This window comes from Mytilus californianus, unplaced genomic scaffold, assembly GCF_021869535.1.
Source record: "Mytilus californianus isolate M0D057914Y unplaced genomic scaffold, xbMytCali1.0.p SCAF_9, whole genome shotgun sequence".
Taxonomy (NCBI): Eukaryota; Metazoa; Mollusca; class Bivalvia; order Mytilida; family Mytilidae; genus Mytilus; species Mytilus californianus.
The window spans coordinates 25739733-25760669 of NW_026262745.1; the positions used below are offsets into that span (position 1 = coordinate 25739733).

Genomic DNA, 20937 nt, shown 5'->3' on the forward strand with positions numbered 1-20937 from the left:
GACAATTGTATGTTTGATACAGATTGGATGATGATATGCTTTATTGATTAATGTACCAATTTTAATTTTTCAATTTGGTCTGTTTTGTAATATTAATCTTTGACATTGAAATTGAATATGGTTCAAGATCTTCCAATATTTAAGCATTTATGAACTTTGGTGTCCTTTGGATGCGACCTTTAACCTGCAATTTTGAAACAAAATTAGACTCTCAAGTATTCTGTACAAAATAAGACTAACACAATTTTGATTGAAGATGGAATGTAATACTGGCAATCGAGACTATAATGTCTACAAAACAAATTACTACAGATATGGTGACACAGGGACAAATATGTTCATATTGCCTTTTTGAACTTTGTTTTAGGGACTAAAATGTAAATGATCAAAATATTATATGGATTTAAGGTCAAGCATCATGTTGATGCATGCAGCATTCAATGAATATTCTGTAAGTTGTGTGATCACTCTTTGTGAGTAATAAAAAGCAAAATTTATGATTTTGATAAAGGATTTACTGGTCTTGATTTTTTCTCATAAAATGACACATGTTGATAAATTTGTTATGTGGTAATTACAGGATACACTATTTCGATACTGAAAGGACGGTTTTGTATACTAACATGAATGAATTAGCATGTGGTCTTTTTTACTGTAATTCATGACATAAAAATTAGCAATTGCATGCTTTATCTACATGAAATAGGTTCATTGTGCAACACTCAGCACAAATTGTGCACAAAAACACCTGATTTTATCAGTGCAATAATTGCAGGTTTTAAAGTAGCCTATCTTTAAATTTTATCACCTACGGAATGTTAAAAAATAGTTCTGTATGCTTGAAATCATTTTGCGATATAATTTGTTTTGTCACTTTGGGGCCATTTTGATTGTTGATGAAGGAATATAGACCACTGGAACAGATTTCTCCCAAATAAGGACAAGTAACATCTGCATGATTATCTAAATGATTGATTAAAAGGAACGATAATGATAAAAAATTATGAAACAGAAACATGCAAAATTTGGATACAACTCTACATCCACCCATACCTATTCTTATACAATGGACTTCACAGTCTATAATATTCATACCCAAAGGTGTTCAGAGGGGTTGTACTCCCTTAAAAACCATTAAACAGTATACAAGTCGATATTTTTCAAGATACGTACCTTGAAAATGTTAAAACACCAGAGGAAGATTAAAAGGGGGTATACTGGGGCCCATGCCCCCCTTAATGGAGATACATATATGGTAAATGCATACAGGTAGACTTTTAACATGTCAAACTGCTAATTTTGTCTAGTTTGCAACCCCCCCCCCCCCCCCCCCCCCCCCCCCCACACACACACACACACGCACACTTTAAAATCCTGGGTCAGCATCTGAAAGAAGGGTATTGCACCAATACTAGACAGACCTTCTATGTATGATAATATTAATGTGTAGTTGATGCAAACAAGGCAAACCAAATAAAGCATATTGATTGACCCATATATAGAGGAAACAACACTTTTAGAACTGTTACAATAGTGCGATGTCGTGTTCACATTTTCCGTATATACTTTCAGTTTTCGTTTACCCTGCAGTCTGTGATGTTTTAACTCTTCAACAACGAAGGCAAGATAAGCTCACAACTACAGCATTAATGTTTATACACCAATAATTGTCACTAGATGTTACTAGTAAACAAACAATTATTAATCAATCAATAAAGAAATACCTATGAACATCAAGTAAATAGATGCATATATTTCTCAAGATGGATTTTATTGGTCGACAAATATCTTCTATGGAATACAGAAGAATATTTTTTTCATTTTTTTTTATTCAACATTATGATATACATCATACATACGCCTCCGGGTGCGGGAATTTCTCGCTGCATTGAAGACCTGTTGGTGACCTTCTGCTGTTGTCTGTTCTATGGTCGGGTTGTTGTCTCTTTGACACATTCCCCATTTCCATTCTCAATTTTATCCTGTGTCAAATATGTCATTCATATTCATGACCAGAACTATGAAAATATAAATTTGATAGGTAAATTCAGAAAAGTGGATGAAGGAAAGTGGCAGGCATTTTGCCTTCCAATTTGACCTCTAACCCAGTTATTAAAAGAGTGTGGAACTTTCCAAAGACGAGGAATCCAATTTAAAGTGTCCATTCCGACTGGACATTGCTGTGTAATTGTACATCCTGTTCAACCAAAAGGACATCCTGTTCGAGGGTGTCATATGCATCAGGCATAGCTCCTTTTTAGCTCACCAGGGCCCGAAGGGCCCCATGTGAGCTTATGCCATCACTTGGCGTCCGTCGTCGTCCGTCGTCTGTCGTCGTCGTCTGTCGTCGTAAACTATTTCAAAAATCTTCTCCTCTGAAACTACTGGGCCAAATACCTTCAAACTTTAACTAAATGTTCCTTAGGGTATCTAGTTTATAAATTGTATCCGAAGTTTTGATCCATCGACAAACATGGCCGCCATGGCTAAAAATAGAACATAGGGGTCAAATGCAGTTTTTTGCTTATATCTCAAAACCTAAAGCTTTTAGAGCAAATCTAACATGGGGTCAAATTGTTCAATTGGTCAAGATCTATCAGCCCTGAAATTTTCAGACGAATCGAACATTTCATTGTTGGGTTGCTGCCACTAAATTGGTAGTTTTAAGGAAATTTTGCAGTTTTTTGTTATTATCTTGAATATTATTATAGATAGATATAAACTGTAAACAGCAATAATGTTCAGCAAAGTAAGATCTACAAAAAAGTTTATATATATGACCGAAATTGTCAAATGACCCCTTAAGGAGTTATTGCCCTTTAAAGACAATTTTACACAATTTGTTCATCAAGTTTGCTAACATTTAAAAATCTTCTCCTCTGAAACTACTGGGCCAAATACCTTCAAACTTCATCTAAATGTTCCTTAGGATATCTAGTTTATAAATTGTATCCGAAGTTTTAATCCATGGACAAACATGGCCGCCATGGCTAAAAATAGAACAAAGGGGTCAAATGCAGTTTTTTGCTTATATCTCCAAAACTAAAGCTTTTAGAGCAAATCTGACACGGGTAAAATTGTGCAATTGGTCAAGATCTATCAGCCCTGAAATTTTCAGACAAATCGAACAACCCATTGTTGGGTTGCTGCCACTAAATTGGTAGTTTTGAAGAAATTTTGCAGTTTTTTGTTATTATCTTGAATATTATTATAGATAGATATAAACTGTAAACAGCAATAATGATCAGCAAAGTAAGATCTACAGAAAAATTAAATGACCAAATTTGTCAATTGACCCCTTAAGGAGTTATTGCCCTTTAAATACAATTTTACGCAATGTGTTCATCAAGTTTGCTAACATTTAAAAATCTTCTCTTCTTAAACTGTTGTGCCTAATACTTCTTAACTTTGAATGAATGTTCCTTTAGGAATCTAGTTTATGACTTGTACCCGAAATTTTGATCCATCAACAAACATGGCCACCATGGCTAAAAATAGAACATAGGGGTGAAATGCAGTTTTTGGCTTATATCTCAGAAACTAAAGCATTTAGAGCAAATCTGACATGAGTAAAAATGTTCCAAAGGTCAATTTCTATCAGCCCTGAAATTTTCAGACACACCGAACAACCCATTGTTGGGTTGCTGCCACTAAATTGGTTGTTTTAAGGAAATTTTGCAGATTTTGGTTATTATCTTGAATATTATTGAAAATAAAGATAGACTGTAAACAGCAAAAATGTTCAGCAAAGTAAGATCTACAAAAAAGTTTTATATGACCAAAATGGTCAACTGACCCCTTTAGGAGTTATTGCCCTTTAAGGACAATTTTATACAAGTTGTTTTATGTTTTTTAACTTTAAAAATCTTCTCAAATGAATCTAGTATAAATTTTGTACTTCATTTCCTTGTACGTCAAGAAACATAGACACTATGGCTAAAATGGAACATATGGGTAAAAAGCAAAAATAATCATTGATGAAAGATTTAAGCAAAAAAAATAACAGGTGAGCGATTCAGGCTCTTGAGAGCCTCTTGTTTTACATTGCTGGATACACATGTCCGTAGAATTCTGTTAAACAATTAAGTACTGGACACACTTCAATGCACTTTGATGCACTTACATCAATGGATACTTCTATATAATTGGTTAACACTAAATTTACATCCTATAAAACATATTCACGTTGCTTGGCAAACCCTAATGAAGCATACGACTGATAAAACCTGTCAACTATTAACAATGCTGGACATAATTACTAAAACATTTTGTATTAATGGTAAACACTGCTGAACATAATTAATAAAGCATCATTATCATCTGTTAACACTGCTGAATATTATCATTCACCAAAAACGTTTTCGTATCAACTATAAACACTGCTGGACATTACTGCTAAAACTGCATGTATCCTCTGTTAACACTGCTGGACATAATCACTAAAACCTATTGTAAAAACCTGTAAATGGTTTTGAACATTATCACCAAATAAACGTATTATATCACCTGTTAACACTGCTGGACACCATAGAACCATATTGTAGAAGCAATCAATATGTCATCAGAAATCACTTTAAAACATATTGTATCACTTATTAACACTGCTGAACATAATTACTAATACTTTTTGTATCATCTGTTTACACTGCTGAACATAATTACGAAGACATCTTGTGTCACCTGTTAACACTGCAGAACATAATCACTAAAAATCTTATATCACCTGTTAACACTGCTAGCAGGGGCGGATTCAGGCGGGGGCCTGGCGGGCGTGCGCTCCCTAAAATTTGCAAATCATGGGTTGTCCTCAGCTTAATAAAGAACATTTCGATAATTTTACCTCAAAAAAAATTTCGACCCGCTCCGCTTGGCCAAAATTTAAGTTTGCGCCCCCCATAACCTAAAATCTTGGATCCTCCCCTGGCTAGATATAATCACCAGAACATAATTACAAACTTGCGTTGTAGAACTGTTCATAATCTTGTTCATAATAGTGCTGAATAAATATCACTTGAACATCTTTTGAAATCTTTTAATACGGTTGATGCACCCTGAAGAACTTTTGAGCACCATATTTCTTACATGCATAAATGGGTCACACTAGCTCTAAAAGATGTTATCACATCTGTACTGAAATATGCAGCTTTCTATGTAACCCGCTAACACTGTGTACATAGATATAAGAAGATGTGGTATGAGTGCCAATGAGACAACTCTCCATCCAAGTCAAAATATGTAAAAGTAAACCATTATGCCCCTATATGACAAGTTATTTTTGGACATAAACCTTAGGAGCATATATTGAAGTAAGTAGATATAATGTGGATAAATGTAATTATCTAAAAGATATAAATAGTTAGGAGCAACCATTTAACATCAAAAAGTGGGATGGGGGGTTATGGTTTTTTGTCTGAGTCAGAATTTTTTTTTAGTTTTTCGACGCTATCAATCAAATTTTTTTTTTCTTCAAAATTTAACACTCCAAGGTATGGGGAAAATCTGGATTCAGAATAATTTTTTTTTGTGATCTGCTTGACCACAATATTTTTTTTCATCAAATTGGGGATCAGAATATTTTTTTAGGAAAAAACCATAACACCCCCCCCCCCCCCCCCTGTTTTTGAAGTTAAATGGTCGTTCTATTATCATGAAATCATGAATTTATTGAACATTTTGATACATTTGAACAACAGAGATGTTGAATATACGCATGTGAGACAGCAACTCAACAACACAAAAAAATCACCAGTGGTCGACACATATATATATATCCTCAGCATGGCTCCTACACAGGATGAGGCATTCAAATTTAGCCATTATATCTGAAAGAATAAGAATTGACAAAAGAAGCAAACTTCAACATAATGAGTAAAAAACTCCAAAATCCCCTACAGGAATGAAAGTCTCGGGAATAGAGTTACACCTTAAATTATCAAATGATACAACAAATTAAAAAGATGACCGTCACATTCCTTACATTCCAGTGGAAGCAAACCAGCCAATTAGCATTATATAATAAAAGATAACTGGATTAAGGTAATCTTCATAACAGTTGTGATAAAGCTTAATGTGGTGTCGTATTAGTATCCAGTTAATCTTAAACTTATCTCCTACCTAACTGGTCACTATTACTGACCATTCCTAAGTAGTGACCATAGAGTACTTGAAATGGTACTTGAAACTGATAAACGATATTTGACCTAGGGTTTCTAGTTATAGTAAAGGTGACGTTTTATTTACTGTACTGTTGCTATAAATATGGCATGTACGTAGAAGGTTAGTAAATCCGTTGTGTGGTCAAGTTCAAATCCTATCTTTTGACCAGACAAGTAAAGGGTTTTGGTTGAGAGAATAAATCGTCTAATGTGTGACATTATTCATAATATTTCTTTATAAAACAAGAAAATGAAGCATTCTTTTGTCATTATTTTATTACATCTTTGAGTTGTATATGATGCATCATCCAAAAAAGCGTCCGGCTGAAACGGGAACGTTTTATCCTATAGCCCGAGTAGGGAGAGCGCCAGTCTCTCCTTGCAACAACACTTTTAGGGGTCCGTACTCCGTAGGTGGTCTGTTGCAGCACAAAATTTCTGTCCATATGCTCTTCATGCAACATATCCTCCATTTCCAGTGCCAGTCTTAAGCCATGATGACCCACTTTCAGAGCCTTCCTTCTGTATCAATTTTTAATTTATTCTCGTCCTGAACTGAGACTTGTAGCGCTAAGTTAGGATTATATATCTGAAATATTTGCCACTGTACGTTAATCAAACAATCACTGAATCTCCCATGTCTACTGAAGCTTTTTATATTTTCAGTAAATTCGTAAGATTTTCAAAAAATAGTAGATAATAAAATACTATACTCGCCAGGCGATTGCTACTGTTCAATAGAGAAAAAAACAACTGCATTATCTGCATCGTTCATGATTATCGGCGCGATATAACCTTTTTGCGCTGATGCGGCGTAAAGCAATCACCAATCAATCATCGTTCATCGTTCATGATTATTGATTCTGATTATTAAAATCATCAGTCTTGCAGGGCAAAGAAATTTCAACAGTAGTGTGTTCTATAAAGTAGTCACGATCATCTAATCTGCTCACTCACCTCTTGTTTAATTTTGTATTATCAAAATCAACACAAAATTCCTAACATTCCGTACATTTCAATGAGACAGCTAGCCAACAACACGTGTTTACCAGTAAGGACATCTATAGAGCTTACCTCAATTGATCGTTAACGTTAAATAAATGTCACAATAACACCATGCCAATTTCTATATACAATACCAGATACATGCAATACCCCCTTTTCCCCCCACCCTTCTCAAATTACGAGTGGAATTGCCTGCATGGAAGAAAATGCTTTCAGTTAAAGAAAGAAGAGTCGTCAAAAAAGTTTGTGCGCAAGAAAACCATGCTCCCCTTTACATTCTAACATCGGTTGTGGTACTTCTAAATGTTGTGCATTCCAAATGCGACTGTGAGGACATGAAATAAAGTTGCATCAAAGCCATAAATAGTGCAGGAAAAACATGTATGATACGGTATTGTGAAATGTCCAACCTGATTACATGCCTATATTTAAACACATGAACTCTTAACTTTTTAATGGAAAAAAAACTTTGTCTATAATACAGTTATATATTTATATATATTGTATAGAGAGAGATAGCGCGATTTTTTCTATTATGTCTGACAAAATTCAGATTTTTGTATTAAATTTATGCCTACGTTAACAAACATTTACATGATTTCTGAAAACTGGAATTACCTTGTATAAGTATCTATATTTGAACTGTGATTTGTACAGACAAGTTGACGAATATATATATAAATATTTGTAATGTAAATCTTAACATTTGACCAGATATACCACAAGAATGTCTTTGATTAGTCTTGCATAAGAACTGTATTGTTTTAATTCTAAGGTACTAAGTTAAATAAGGAAGTAGACGAAATAAGTTCATGGGTATTACATAATTAGAAATATAGAAAACTTGAGGTAATGAGTAATAAAGTAATTGTAAGTTTTCTTTGGCCCTAGGGATGTTTCAGTTCTCTAGTTTCAAAATTTTGGGGAAATTGCATTTCAAAATCAACGCAAGTTTTGGAACTCAGGTTGGTACTTTAGGTTTGTTTTTGTTTGTTTTTTTTTTTGTTTGGTTTTGAGGGGGGTAGAGTTGTAAAGATTCATTTCGTCAGTTGTAGTCATATTATGAGATCTAGGTAATCACACATTGCCGGGTTGCGCGACAATAATTTTAACTTTAATACGTGCATATCTCTTAAAACAGACAAATAGAAAGTTTAAGTAACACGCAAAAATATTAAATACAATTTAGGATGATTAAATAAACAAATACTTAAATAAATCGGTATTTCAAATATCGTTAAATGCACGCAATAAGTACACGACGGTGTATTCATATTTTGAAATGTTTTGATTTTTATATAAACTTTTTAATCGGGAATTGAGTGACTTAAATTGCATAAAATTGGCTACTGCACCATTTTAACATAATAGAAAAGTTTTGACACATCGTAAACAAACTTCTAGATTGTATGAAGTGCGCTGTATTAATAAGTCAAGCAGAAAAATGTAACTGTTAAATGTTTGATTATCATTTTATTCTATCTGAAAGGATATTACGTTTAAGTGCATATTGTTGTTGTTTATTTCCCTTTTGTTATTGGAGTTGAAATATACACCCTATAAATGTACTTATTCGCGGCCTAACTTTTGCAATAACAGTTTGACAAGGTCTCTAGCTGTTGTCATACAAATTATTTGTAACTGTCAATATAGTCATATAAGTAATTTATTCTTTGTTTCCCATATTTTGTACTAAAAACCCCACAAGCTTGTTAAAACCATGCTCCATGGGTGTTCATGTACGTAAAAAGAAGAATGACAATTTATACATGAAGCGCCATATATTTAATGTCAAAAAGTGAACCTTGGATCACAGGAACTTTCACCTCTCCAGAACATACTTGTCCATAATCCTACACCGAACATGATTTAGACGGCTAATAGGCAGGCCACTGATTTTGCCAGGTCACTAATTTTCTAGGCCAGGCCCATTTTAAACAAGATACATGTATAATACTATTGTGTCTGCGGCTGCATAAACCAAAGACTTAAACAGTCAATAGTACTATTAAAATCCCTGCATAAACATAAACGAAATCAGGGACTTATACACGAAACCAGCCTTGACTTAAGACTTGATGGGTTGATTTAGGGCGTTGAAATTATTGAAAATGTGTGAAATAAGACATAAATGCACGTCCAATGTAGTTTCCCCCTTTAAGTAACTAACAAAAATGGTGCACTCTCTAGACCACACTGAGAAGAGCGCACGAAAGAGCTAGGGTATGCTAGATTTCCTGTTCTGACAGACCTCATTCTTGTTGACTCAAGTTGAGTTTATCCCTTAATGTGTGGGTAAAGTACAAAACCATATACTGAATAGATTTTGTACACCTGTCTCTTGTGGATCCTGTCTTAAATTGTGGTTGAAATTCCTTTTTACGTATGAGAGAAAAAGGTGACTTTTTTCTTCTTCGCGCATTAAGGGTTAATGTTGTAAATCATTGTAAATTGTGGTCTGCGATAGTCTAGACTTACATTTTCGAGGAGTGTCGACAGAGGTCATTCGGACTAATCAAATCTAAACATATTTTTTTTTTAATTGACAACAAACAGATAGCTAAATAAATAAGAAAATGAATGTCGTGCACTTCTCAACGCCACTGGGCCTAGGTACCGAGTCAGTCCGAGTCATGCGCCATCCCTCTTCTCAAATCAGTTGATGGGTCGGTAAATTTGAACTTGTAACTTGTTCCAATGTTAGATTGTCAACGGGTTGTCATGAGCAAGAAAAAAAAACGTTATAAAGGGTATATGAAATGATAAGGATTAAAAATTGGAAACGTCTGTAACGTAGAAAATCATTTTAAAAGGTGAGGTCCATATATTTCCGTAAATGTCTGTTAACCACAACTTGGCATGCCATCTTTAAACGCAGGCGAATTTGGTAATGCATTTTATTTCCAATAGAGGTAATAATTATATGCTGTGTTAATTTATTCGGTTGATGTGGTTTTGTTGCTTATTTTTTTATCTTATAAATTTACGCGAAATATACTTTCACTACTAGATCTGGCTTCATTCATACTCCATACAAACCATCGTCCAATAGTTATTTCTTAACCGAATAAATTACCGCCCCTAATAGATGATTGACACGCTTTGTCGACTGAGTGATAAAAATAACACGAAGGCATGGAAGATTAAATATTTGTGAATGTAACGTGTGAGAGACGCGTCTGGTTGAATGTGTATTGACTTTTTTACTTTGTTTGTTTTGTAAGGAATTATGCCATTGTAAAATGCATGTAAGTATATTTGCTGGATTATAGATGCAATTGGTGATTTAAAAAGTATTGAACTGAAAACTAGCAATTAGATGCCTAAAGTGTGATGTGTATTGACCAAGGAAAAGTTTAATACGTTCTTGCCGATTTTTGCATGCACGGCTAAGAGCTTTTGGATCATATGTTTATGTTTGGATAAATTCCAGTGTTGTGGAATGCGGCTAGCTATAAAATATGCCGTTAATTAACACATGTCATCAACAATGGGCAATCGGGTCAACTGATTTCAATACACAAACAGATCAATACATTCTTTGGGTCTTTGTTTTATAATCTAGCGTCTGAGATCAAAGAAATCCGAAGAATAGATTGTCTGGTATTTAAATACAAGGTTTGTGTGATTTCGTTCCATTCATATATCATATGTTCATATTTATAGCTGACTTTTTTACACCTTTAGCTCAAATTGAATTTATCCCTTGAGCTGTGTACATGGTATTAATGTGTATGTAAAATAAAATTGGATTAAAAGTTTTGGAATGCCTCCTAATCATAATAACATTGAGATAGGTAAGCTAAATTATTATTAGATGTGAGAAAGCAAAAACAAAATTGCTCTTTTAAAAAGGTTGAAACTGCCATATGTGCAAATAACTTTTAATTAAACTTGCAATCATAGTTCAGTAGTGGACACCACTAGAAACTTTTATAGACATAAATAGTCCTCAATGGTAAAGTGTATACATTGTATAAGTCAAGATGTATGGACTTGAACATATATCATTTATGTAAGGCCTTACAATGAACATACTGGTAATTACAATTTGTTTTTACATCAGTACAGTTTTTCCATGTCAATTTCACCTGCAATATAGGTTGTAGATTAAAATCAACAAGAGCCACAGGGACATTCTTTTTTTTCCTCTTTCTTCCTTTGTATAGTTATTTTGTCTCTTGGGTGTTTCAAGGTAATGTTTATAGCAGATAGGAAAAGAAAAGGTTTGAATACCTTATACACACACAAATAATTTATGTAAACAAATTGGTTTTGGAGGATTTTTGTTGCCTTTCATGTGGACATAGAAATTAAATACCAGACAAATTCTAAGTTAAAAAGTATGCAAACTGCTCAGTTCCTACAAAAAGCAATTTCACACATAATGAAAATTTAATTTATTTATTCATGTCCTTCTTGAAATGTGCACCAGCTTTAACCCCTGTCTATCAAAATTGAAGTATTTTCAGATTGTTTGTGCTTTTTTTGTCAGGACAGACATAACCAATATATACCGGTAGGCCACCCCTCAAAATGAAATGGGGAAACAAATATGTCACATTTGTGTCTGTCTTGATGTAAGTATCAGTAAATGCATGTAACTTGCATTCCTTCCTTTTATAACATGATTACACAGTAATAATATACAGCCAACAAAGTGGTTTGCAGTCTGCAATAATGGCTGAGTATAAACATACACAAGTGGGTGTCTCATTGGCATGCCAAATGTTTAGATCACATTGTAGATATACTTATGACAGGACATCATATCAAATCAAGATTTACCATACTTAAGTATGTGAATAGTTTTATTTCATCTTCCATGTTTTTATACCTTCATGGCTTATGTAAATAGTTTTATTTCATCTTGCATGTCTCTATGCCTTCATGGCAGCTGTGTTTAGCATCAGCCGTGTCTGTTGACCTGACAAAACCTTCCAGGAGGTAACACAGTTCTAAGACTTTTCTCACAGACACATGTTCTTTTTTCCCACCATGATTATTGTTTTTAGGATTATATAATGTAACTTAATTGTGCTAGAAAATTTGTGAACTGAAAAATATTTTACATCTCTAACTTATGTGCAACAGTCTTTCATGAATTGTAAATGTGATATTGTTATTTAACCATTTGTTAACAGTGCTAAAGAAAAAAAAAACAGTCAGCTAATTTCTTCAGTACTACGATATTTTATATTTGTAAGCAGACTGAATAACGTTCACAGTAACATGTTAAGAAAGCTGTATGGTGACATTAATGGTTAACTTCTTCTTCATTTGTCTCTGGTGGTGAGTTGTCTCATTGGCAATCATACCACATCTTCTCATTTTGATATTAAAACCAATGCTTTTGAATAAAATTTTAAAAGTTTTGGACAATGCTTCAAATTGAGTGGAATAATTTTGATCATTTGTTTATATATCGATTTGTTTTATTTTCAGAGGATGTGATGCCTTCATATGGCTGCCCTGTAAAGATGGCACAGTGTCTCTTGAAGAAAAGGAATTTTTTCTGTAGGGAATGGACATTCAGTAAAATCAACCATTGCCTAGAAAACAGACCGACATCTAAAACATGTGGGGCTTTAATAGTGGGTGGTCCTGGATGTGGCAAGTCAGCAGTGTGTGCAGAATTGACATGGCCTACAGTGTCACAAGGAAAACAATGTCTTCTAAATCAACGACTCATTGCCTGGCATTTCTGTCAGGCTCATGACATTGAGAGCTTATCCATAACAAGTTTCATCCTTAACCTGGTAAACCAGTTATCAGAAAGTAAACAAATCAATGGATACTTGGACATTATAAATGATCCTGAAGTACAGAGGCTTCTCAATCCAGTGGAAATTGAGAAAAATCCTGACTTAGTCTTCCAGCAAGCTGTCTTGGAACCTTTACAGATGCTTGAAAAACCGGAAAGAACTGTATTTATGATTGTTGATTCCATTGATGAATGTTATCTACAAAGTTTGGGAGAAAAAAATGGAGAAAGCCGTACAATTGCTGAGCTTCTGGCAAATCATCATCATAACTTCCCACCATGGCTTCTTCTTGTGTGTTCTGCTAGAAAACAAAGTAAAACAGTAACGAGAATGTTTACTGGTTTCCGAAAAATTAGTCTCGATGACCTTCGAAAATCTCATGTTGTTCGTGATGTTCAGCAATACATTCTGTGTAGACTTGATAAGGAGGAGAGACTGAGACAACATCTTAGTCGTGATACTGCAGAAATGTTGAATCAGTTACATATAAAGAGCAATGGATGTTTTCTTTATTTAGAAAGAGTTCTTGATGGTGTATCTGAGAATTTCATAATGTTACGGGAGATCCGTGAAATTCCAGGAACCTTGAATGGATTATACCTTTGGTTATGTCAACGGATATTTGGTCGTAAGCAATTCACCAAAATTCAGCCTATTATCAACGTTATTCTGGCATCCAATAAGCCAGTGAACTCGAAGGATTTGTTTGACTGTGTTCACACAAAAAACACTGATTTAACAGAAGAGGATTTTTCAAAGCAAATTAAAAGTATGAAGAAAATTTTGATTGAGGGACAGAATGGAAGTAAGATTTTATTCCACCACAGTTTTGCTGAGTGGCTACTTGATGTAAAACATTGCACACAGAAATACTTGTGTACCGCCTCCGAAGGTCATGCTATGTTAGCAATAAGGGCTACCATGAGTGCTGACAAATTAAAACCACTGGAAGTTCAGGAAATGGCCTTACACATGTTGCGTGGAAATTTTTATGATGGATTACAGTATAATAATTTAGTGCAATGGTTAATGATTTCCGGTGCAGATATAGAGACAAGCTTATCAGTAGGGATTCCAAAGGAACAAAAAGTTACAAAACTTCTGTTGGATGCAGGTGCTAAACTTCCTTCAGACCCAGATGAAGCAGAAACTGCTAGCATGCATGCAAGCATGATTGAAGAAGTTGAAAGCGAGAAGCAGCCTGCGTTGGATGTATCTGTGAATCAGGTGGATAGTAATGGAAGAACAGTCCTTCACAATGCTGCTTATGAAGGAAGTATTCAGCTGCTGACAACTGCTATAGCAAATGGTGCTGACTTAGAAGCCATTGACAAAAAGGGACAAACAGCTTTAATCTTGGCATCAAGACAAGGTCATGCAGAAATAGTTGCCATATTATTAGCATCCAAAGTTTGTGTTGATCGTACCGATGATGATGGATGGACAGCTTTACGATCAGCTGCCTGGGGTGGACATAATGCTGTTGTCTTATTGTTATTAGGAGCAGGAGCTGGTGTTGACCATGCTGATACAGACAAAAGAACAGCACTAAGAGCAGCAGCTTGGGGTGGCCATGAAGAAATAGTGATACAACTGCTTGAACATCAGGCTGAGGTCAATAAAGCTGACAATGATGGTCGAACAGCTCTTATTGCTGCTGCATACATGGGGCATGCAGAAATAGTTCAAGATTTGTTAAAAAACAATGCTGATGTCAATCAAGAAGATCGTGATGGTAGAACTGCTCTTTCAGTAGCAGCACTCTGCATCAGAACTAGTGAAGGTCACGAAAAGGTTGTTGGATTACTTTTAGAGAACGGAGCTGAAGTGAATCACCAAGATCATGATGGTATGACCCCATTGCTTGTTGCTGCATGTGAAGGTCATCAGGAAGTTTGTGAACTTTTGTTAGAATGGGATGCAGACATTGACCATGCTGATAATAATGGCCGTACACCACTGCTAGCCGCTGCTTCAATGGGACATTCAAAAATAGTAAATCAGCTGTTGATTTGGGGATGTGCTGTGGATACGATTGATTCAGAGGGAAGGATTGTTCTTAGTATTGCTGCAGCACAAGGCAATGTCAATGTTGTCCAACAGTTACTTGAACGTGGATTAGATGAAATGCACAGAGACAATGCTGGATGGTCCCCCTTGCACATGGCTGCTTATGAAGGACACTTGGAGGTAAGGATATTTAGAAATTTTAAATATATTTGACTGTATATATCATTAGGTTCATTTGTTGTAAAGGATCAACTACAATGCATTACTGATAAAATTTGTGATGACCTAAACTAGTATAGTTGAAACAGCCTTCATTAGAAGACTTAAGATTAGATTATTAAAGTGGTTGACTTCTTTGTTTGGTGGATAAATAAAATCATCTTTTAAGGATGTTGTCCTAGTAATCCACAATAATCATAATCTTTGTGAAAGTTTTATCTAGTAGATGGAATCCTATCAAAATCAAAGATAAATCATGTACAAGTAAGAAGGTTAAGATTTAAACATTTGACCTGAAGTGAGTTTCTCAGGCTTTTCCAAGTTTAGATAAGCTTAAATGTGGTTTAAGAAAGAACGTCAAGGAAAAATGTTTACAAATCAATATTTTAGAAAATTTAAAAAAGATAATGGCCTTCAAAACTCAGAAACTTACTATTTTCCTAAAAATGCTTACTTTTGACTAAAAAAGAGGCCGTTTTGGATAATTTAACCCATATACCCAATTGGAAAACACATTCTTTTGAATTTTGTGTTCATAATAAGTCTTTAGTATTTCCTTGCATGATGAAAATGGTGTTTGGGTAGGGGGTAGAACGTATCTATGTAGTATACTTAGGGGGGCTAACTTATGTTGGTGAAATTGTGTGTGGGTAGAGGGTAGAAGGTATCTATGTAGTATACTTAGGGGGGCAAACTTATGTTGGTGAAATTGTGTACTGACTGAAAAAGGATAAGAAAATCTTATTCATATGAAAGAAAATTTAAAATGTGTACTAATATACATGTACAATGTAAAGTGGTGGAGGAAAATAATCATCAAATAGACATTAATGTGACAATGGGTTGACTGACTTCAGGAATTTGAATATATGAATAGTTTGATAGAAGGAACACATTTCTTGATAGATAATTTATCAAAATTGTTGCTCTTTTTCATTATATTTGTTCATCTGACACAAAGTTTGACTATATGGAATATAAAATTATTAAATTTGACCTTTTGATTTTAAGAAAAAAATATGTAAGTGGATATGGTAACTTCCGTTAATTATATTTTTCAAGTCATTTATAAATGTGGTTAACAAGATGATAAATGGAGATCCATGAATGGAAGATTTGATTTCATAATGACAGCGAAAGTGTAAATAATACATTCCTTAAATGTCTTCACACCTTTAATTTACATGCAGGTATCACACCTTTTTAAAATATGATTATAATCACCAATTAATGAGATGATTTATGACATGACCCATCCCTACAAAGTATATGCATGCATTAAGCAATACATAAGAAGTATTTACTTTCTTTAATGATATCAATTATATCCCCCAATTCATCAAACCAAATCTTTAATGTCAAGATTGATAAGAGGGAATATAATTTTTATAAATTGATTTATATTCCAACTATATTTCCAGAAGCATTTGTATTTGAAGCTGAAGGAAATTTAGAAACTTGGCCTAATTGACAGAGTGATAGAGTAACAATTTTTTTTTAAATGTAATTTTATGATAATTTTTTTGGGACATTTGAACACCCCCCCCCCCCCCCCCCCCCCCCCCTCATTACCTGTGTATTTTGCTTATTCTGTCAACCAAGGAGTTTCAAATGGAAGTCTTATGAATTTTTATTGCGGAGGTAGTCTTGTTCCTATTTCTTAACCAGAAAGTATACATGTGAAGAAAGACAAATTTATTAGTAACCATCCCTTACTTTAGTTTATAGGAATATAAATTTAGGATTGTATGTTTATTTTATCATGCATTTAAATGAACTGCCCACTTGTGGTTTCTGTTTGAACAGACCTACTGAAAAATATCCATCAATGACAAATATTGACTTTTTCTAAAGAAAAAAGTTACAGGTTTTGTCAATAAAGCCAGATTTCTGTATAATTATAAGATTTGTCAGTTTTCTATGTATCCATGGCAACCTGTTTGTTACCTAGTGACCTGTACAGACTCAGGTCAGGAATCAAAATCAATACTAAAACATTGAAAAATTATGTGCAGCTGGAAAAAAAAGAGGTTCCCTGGAGGAACAATCTTTTTACTACTTGGAAATGTGTGGCTTTATGTATAAGTTTTAATATACATTATAAATCTTTAAAAAACATGCAGATGGTATTTTTGCTTCTAATTGATTTATTTTACACTACATTTAAAAAAAGGGAATTTAGCTTGCTGAAGATAATACACCTTGTACCAGGTGATCCAAAAGCAAACATTTTCTCTTCTCATTGCCAACAAATACTCAGTATACACCAGAATCAGATATAATTGTTTTGTGTAATAGACAATTGTCTCTTTAGGGAACAATAAAAATATAACATTGAAGTCTACTGAATATTTTATGAGGTGTAATTCTACTTAATGTGTGGTAGATAGAAATTGGTCCTGTAGGAAAAAGATTATCACTGTTAGATAGACACTGAATACTAGGTCTGATATTGTATGTGTGGTAGATAGAAATTGGTCCTGTAGGAAATAGATTGGCACTGTTACATAGACACTGAATATTGGCTTCACCGACTGAACAAGTGCTTGATATTTTTGAAGTACCAAGTTAGGCTAGACCTATACAATGAAGATATTTTTAACATACAGATTTTGATTTGATAAATATGGCAATTTAGTATTTGATGATGTTGTCAAACATGGGCTAGTTAATATTCCTCAGGCAACATCAGCATATTGATGTTTTTTCACATCAATTGTTTTTCCTTCACAGAGAGAAGCATACTTCACAATATTATCTCATGAGCATTGAAATGAGAGTTTCTTTTGATGTTCCATTAGAACTGTGCATTTGCTTTTAGTTTAGCTGACAAGTTGAATAATGATTGAGACACCTTCACTTATAATTTTTGCTGTCTGATTATTTTTGTCTGTGTTCATGATTGTAACATGTTGTAATTTTAGTGAAATATATGTATCTTTCCCATGAGAATAAAATCTGTGAATGGCCTTTAACACATGCTTATTACAACCCATAATATAGTTTATCTAATACATAATTCATTTTCAAGAAATAGGTTAAACCACATGTTCTAGATTTAGAGAGTTTTGGTGCAAAGTTAAAAATTTAAAAGCATTTATAAATATATAGTCTAGAAAAGGGGTACAAATGAGTATGTGGAGGGGACGAAGCAATTATAGTGTGAGCTCTGCATCATTTGTTTTACAACAGAAATTGGCACTTCAATATATATTTTTGTAATGATGTTCGCCATTAGTTGAAGTAATGAAAAAGTACTTAAGCATACATGTATCTTTACTCTGTGAACTTTCTGTGGAAAAAAAGAGTAGATTATAGTTATCTTGTCAGAATGCAAGTTAGTTATGACATATGGGTTATAGTTTGTTACCAGTGCTAGAGGTTAATGAGAATTTAACTAGACAAAAATCTATATCTGATGATAATAAAGATATCCATCGAGGGTATGGAGGGGTCATGTCATTATTGATTTCCATAAGGGTATATATATATATATATGTATGTACAATTCTTGGTCTTAATTCCTGTCAGCTTAAATGTCTTCTTCATATTAATCTTGTTTACTTTTCTGTTTATTCATGATGGCTATCTTCATACAATCATACAATTTAATTGAGGTCAGTTTTATTGGTGGTGGACATTGAAGTGACCCTCCACTTGGTAAACTTCCTACATACTGGGTTGTATGGTTGTAGTTATTACAATGGCTGAATTATCTGTATGCAAATGTCCACCTAAAAACTAACCCGAATAATTAAGTCAGTATGATCTATGATGGCTACATCAAAGATACCAGGCTTATGATTGTGTGCGTCAGACACAGGTCTTGTCTACAAAAGACTTGTCAGTGCGATACTCAAACCAAAACTAGAACAACACCAGATGGTGCACTTATGATATTTGTGTATTAATTTGCACATCCATATGCTGCTAAGAACAGAAGGAAAGGTTGTTTTTATCAAATCTCAGCGAAAAGATAAATAAATTATATCATTTAAGATACCATAACTGTTTTTATAAGAACTGATTAATGCTTACTGCTAGAACTTTAAAAAAAACACCTTTTCCTGTGGGCATGGGAAAGTTTATCATACATTATAATATCAGCAAGTAAAAATGACATACTTATGATGTTTTTATTGAGCCTTGATAGTCATCACAAAGTTGGTTTGACAGGAGTTATGACTATACAGCAGTTTCTCACTGTTTTTATAATTACTTAAATATGTAGAGTTTTATGTATAAACTGTAATTCATCAATAGATAAGATATGCACATTTATACTTTATGATTATGTGGATTCTAGTCTCTATAAGTTTATCTTTGGGTAGGGCTATATGTTTTTTGCCAGCCTTGATAATTTTGTTCTTACCTTGAACAAAGGTTAGGTTACTTTAAATTCAGATTTTGAAATGTGCATTTATTATTATGACTTATTGCAACTTTTTCAAGTAAAGTTGGCATTGAACAGTTTTGGCTGTTAAATTTTAGGCACTTTTCATTGCTTTTGTTGTTTCTTTTCCCTTTCTCAAAGTTTTACTTTCACTTGTAATGAAGTTAAGTTAGAATTGATATAGTTGTTATGATTTTTTTATTGGGATGTGAAGTTAGAGAGGTGTTAACTGAACTTTTCAACTGCCATAAAGAATTGGACTCCAAAGGAGTTCTGTCATTTCCATCTGTATGGGGTGATGTGGGATATGATGGAAACAATTAGACTTCTTCAAAACTGTCTGTCAAGGTCAGATAAGTTACTGAAGTGTTGATATCTGGCTTCAGCTGTTGGCTATTTTATTCGTATATAATGCTGGCCCATTATTTGTTGCTCCAGATTAGTTCATTACCCTCAGAATGAAAATTATGGCTGTGATTTCACTGTATATTGTGTATAGAACTGTTAATATAAGAATAAAAATAAGAAAATAACTGTCAAGGTCACACATAATGTCATCAATTGTTGTCAAGTCCATTTTTCTGTAGTTTGCTGCTGTGTGGTATGATACCTGTTGTTATATGAGACTTGATTTTCTCTTTTTGAATGGTTTCACATTTATCATGTCTTTTATAGCTTATTATACTCTTTGGGGTTTTACTCATTGCTGAAGGTCCTACATTGACTTGTAATTGTTTACATCTTTGTGCTTTAGTCTATGAATAGTTGTCTCATTGGCAATCATTCCACACCTCTTTATGTTTATATATAATGTTCTGTTTTTGGTTAAAGTCCTTAGTAAGTAACAGACCTAAATGATGCTGTGTAAGGTACAGTAAGTAATTGCTACCTACTGCTGAAGTTGGCTATTGAATTTTTGCATGTTTGTATGCTCACATTTTGTTCTTGTTCCAAGTCATTTCTTTATCATTGCTCTTCTTTTTTTTACTTGTCTTTGTTTGTACTTGTCTTTTTTTGTACTTGTCTTATTTTGGAGGAGTCAGGTGTTGATGGTCAATTTTTTTTTTAGAATAATTCATGCCGTTTATATTATTATGCCAAAAAGAAGACGACTTTTATTTTTAGGAAAAATAATGTACAAAATATTAACAAAATGTGCTGTTGTTTTGTTTATTTACATTCTCTGCTTGTTTTTTGTTGTTGATTTCCAGCTATACAAAATAAGGTTTCTCAATTATAAGATACAAACGGAACTCATTTAGAACACATAGTCTATATTGATTGAAATCCCACGAAGAATCTTCTAGTTAACAAGTCACATACACACTGTAGTCTTTGCTTGCCAACATTCCTTATTAAATTATCCTGAGTAATCAAATGTTTTGGCAAG

At 33.7% G+C, this 20937-nt stretch overlaps 1 protein-coding gene across 6 annotated transcripts in view; it reads left to right on the top strand.

Moving 5' to 3' along the window:
* The window catches only part of LOC127715256 (ankyrin repeat domain-containing protein 50-like), a 49100-nt gene that overhangs the window by 17546 nt on the left and 10617 nt on the right, over positions 1 to 20937 (top strand). For 2 of the 6 annotated variants that reach the window (XM_052221281.1, XM_052221280.1), the window contains exons 1-2: positions 10818 to 10957; positions 12606 to 15115. In XM_052221281.1, the coding sequence (XP_052077241.1) occupies positions 10927 to 10957; positions 12606 to 15115 (2541 nt within the window). In that variant the 5' untranslated portion in view covers positions 10818 to 10926. Of the gene's footprint in view, positions 1 to 8045; positions 8126 to 10283; positions 10409 to 10537; positions 10779 to 10817; positions 10958 to 12605; positions 15116 to 20937 lie in introns of those variants that run through there. The other 4 variants (XM_052221285.1, XM_052221282.1, XM_052221284.1 and 1 more) reach the window with 4 other exon arrangements.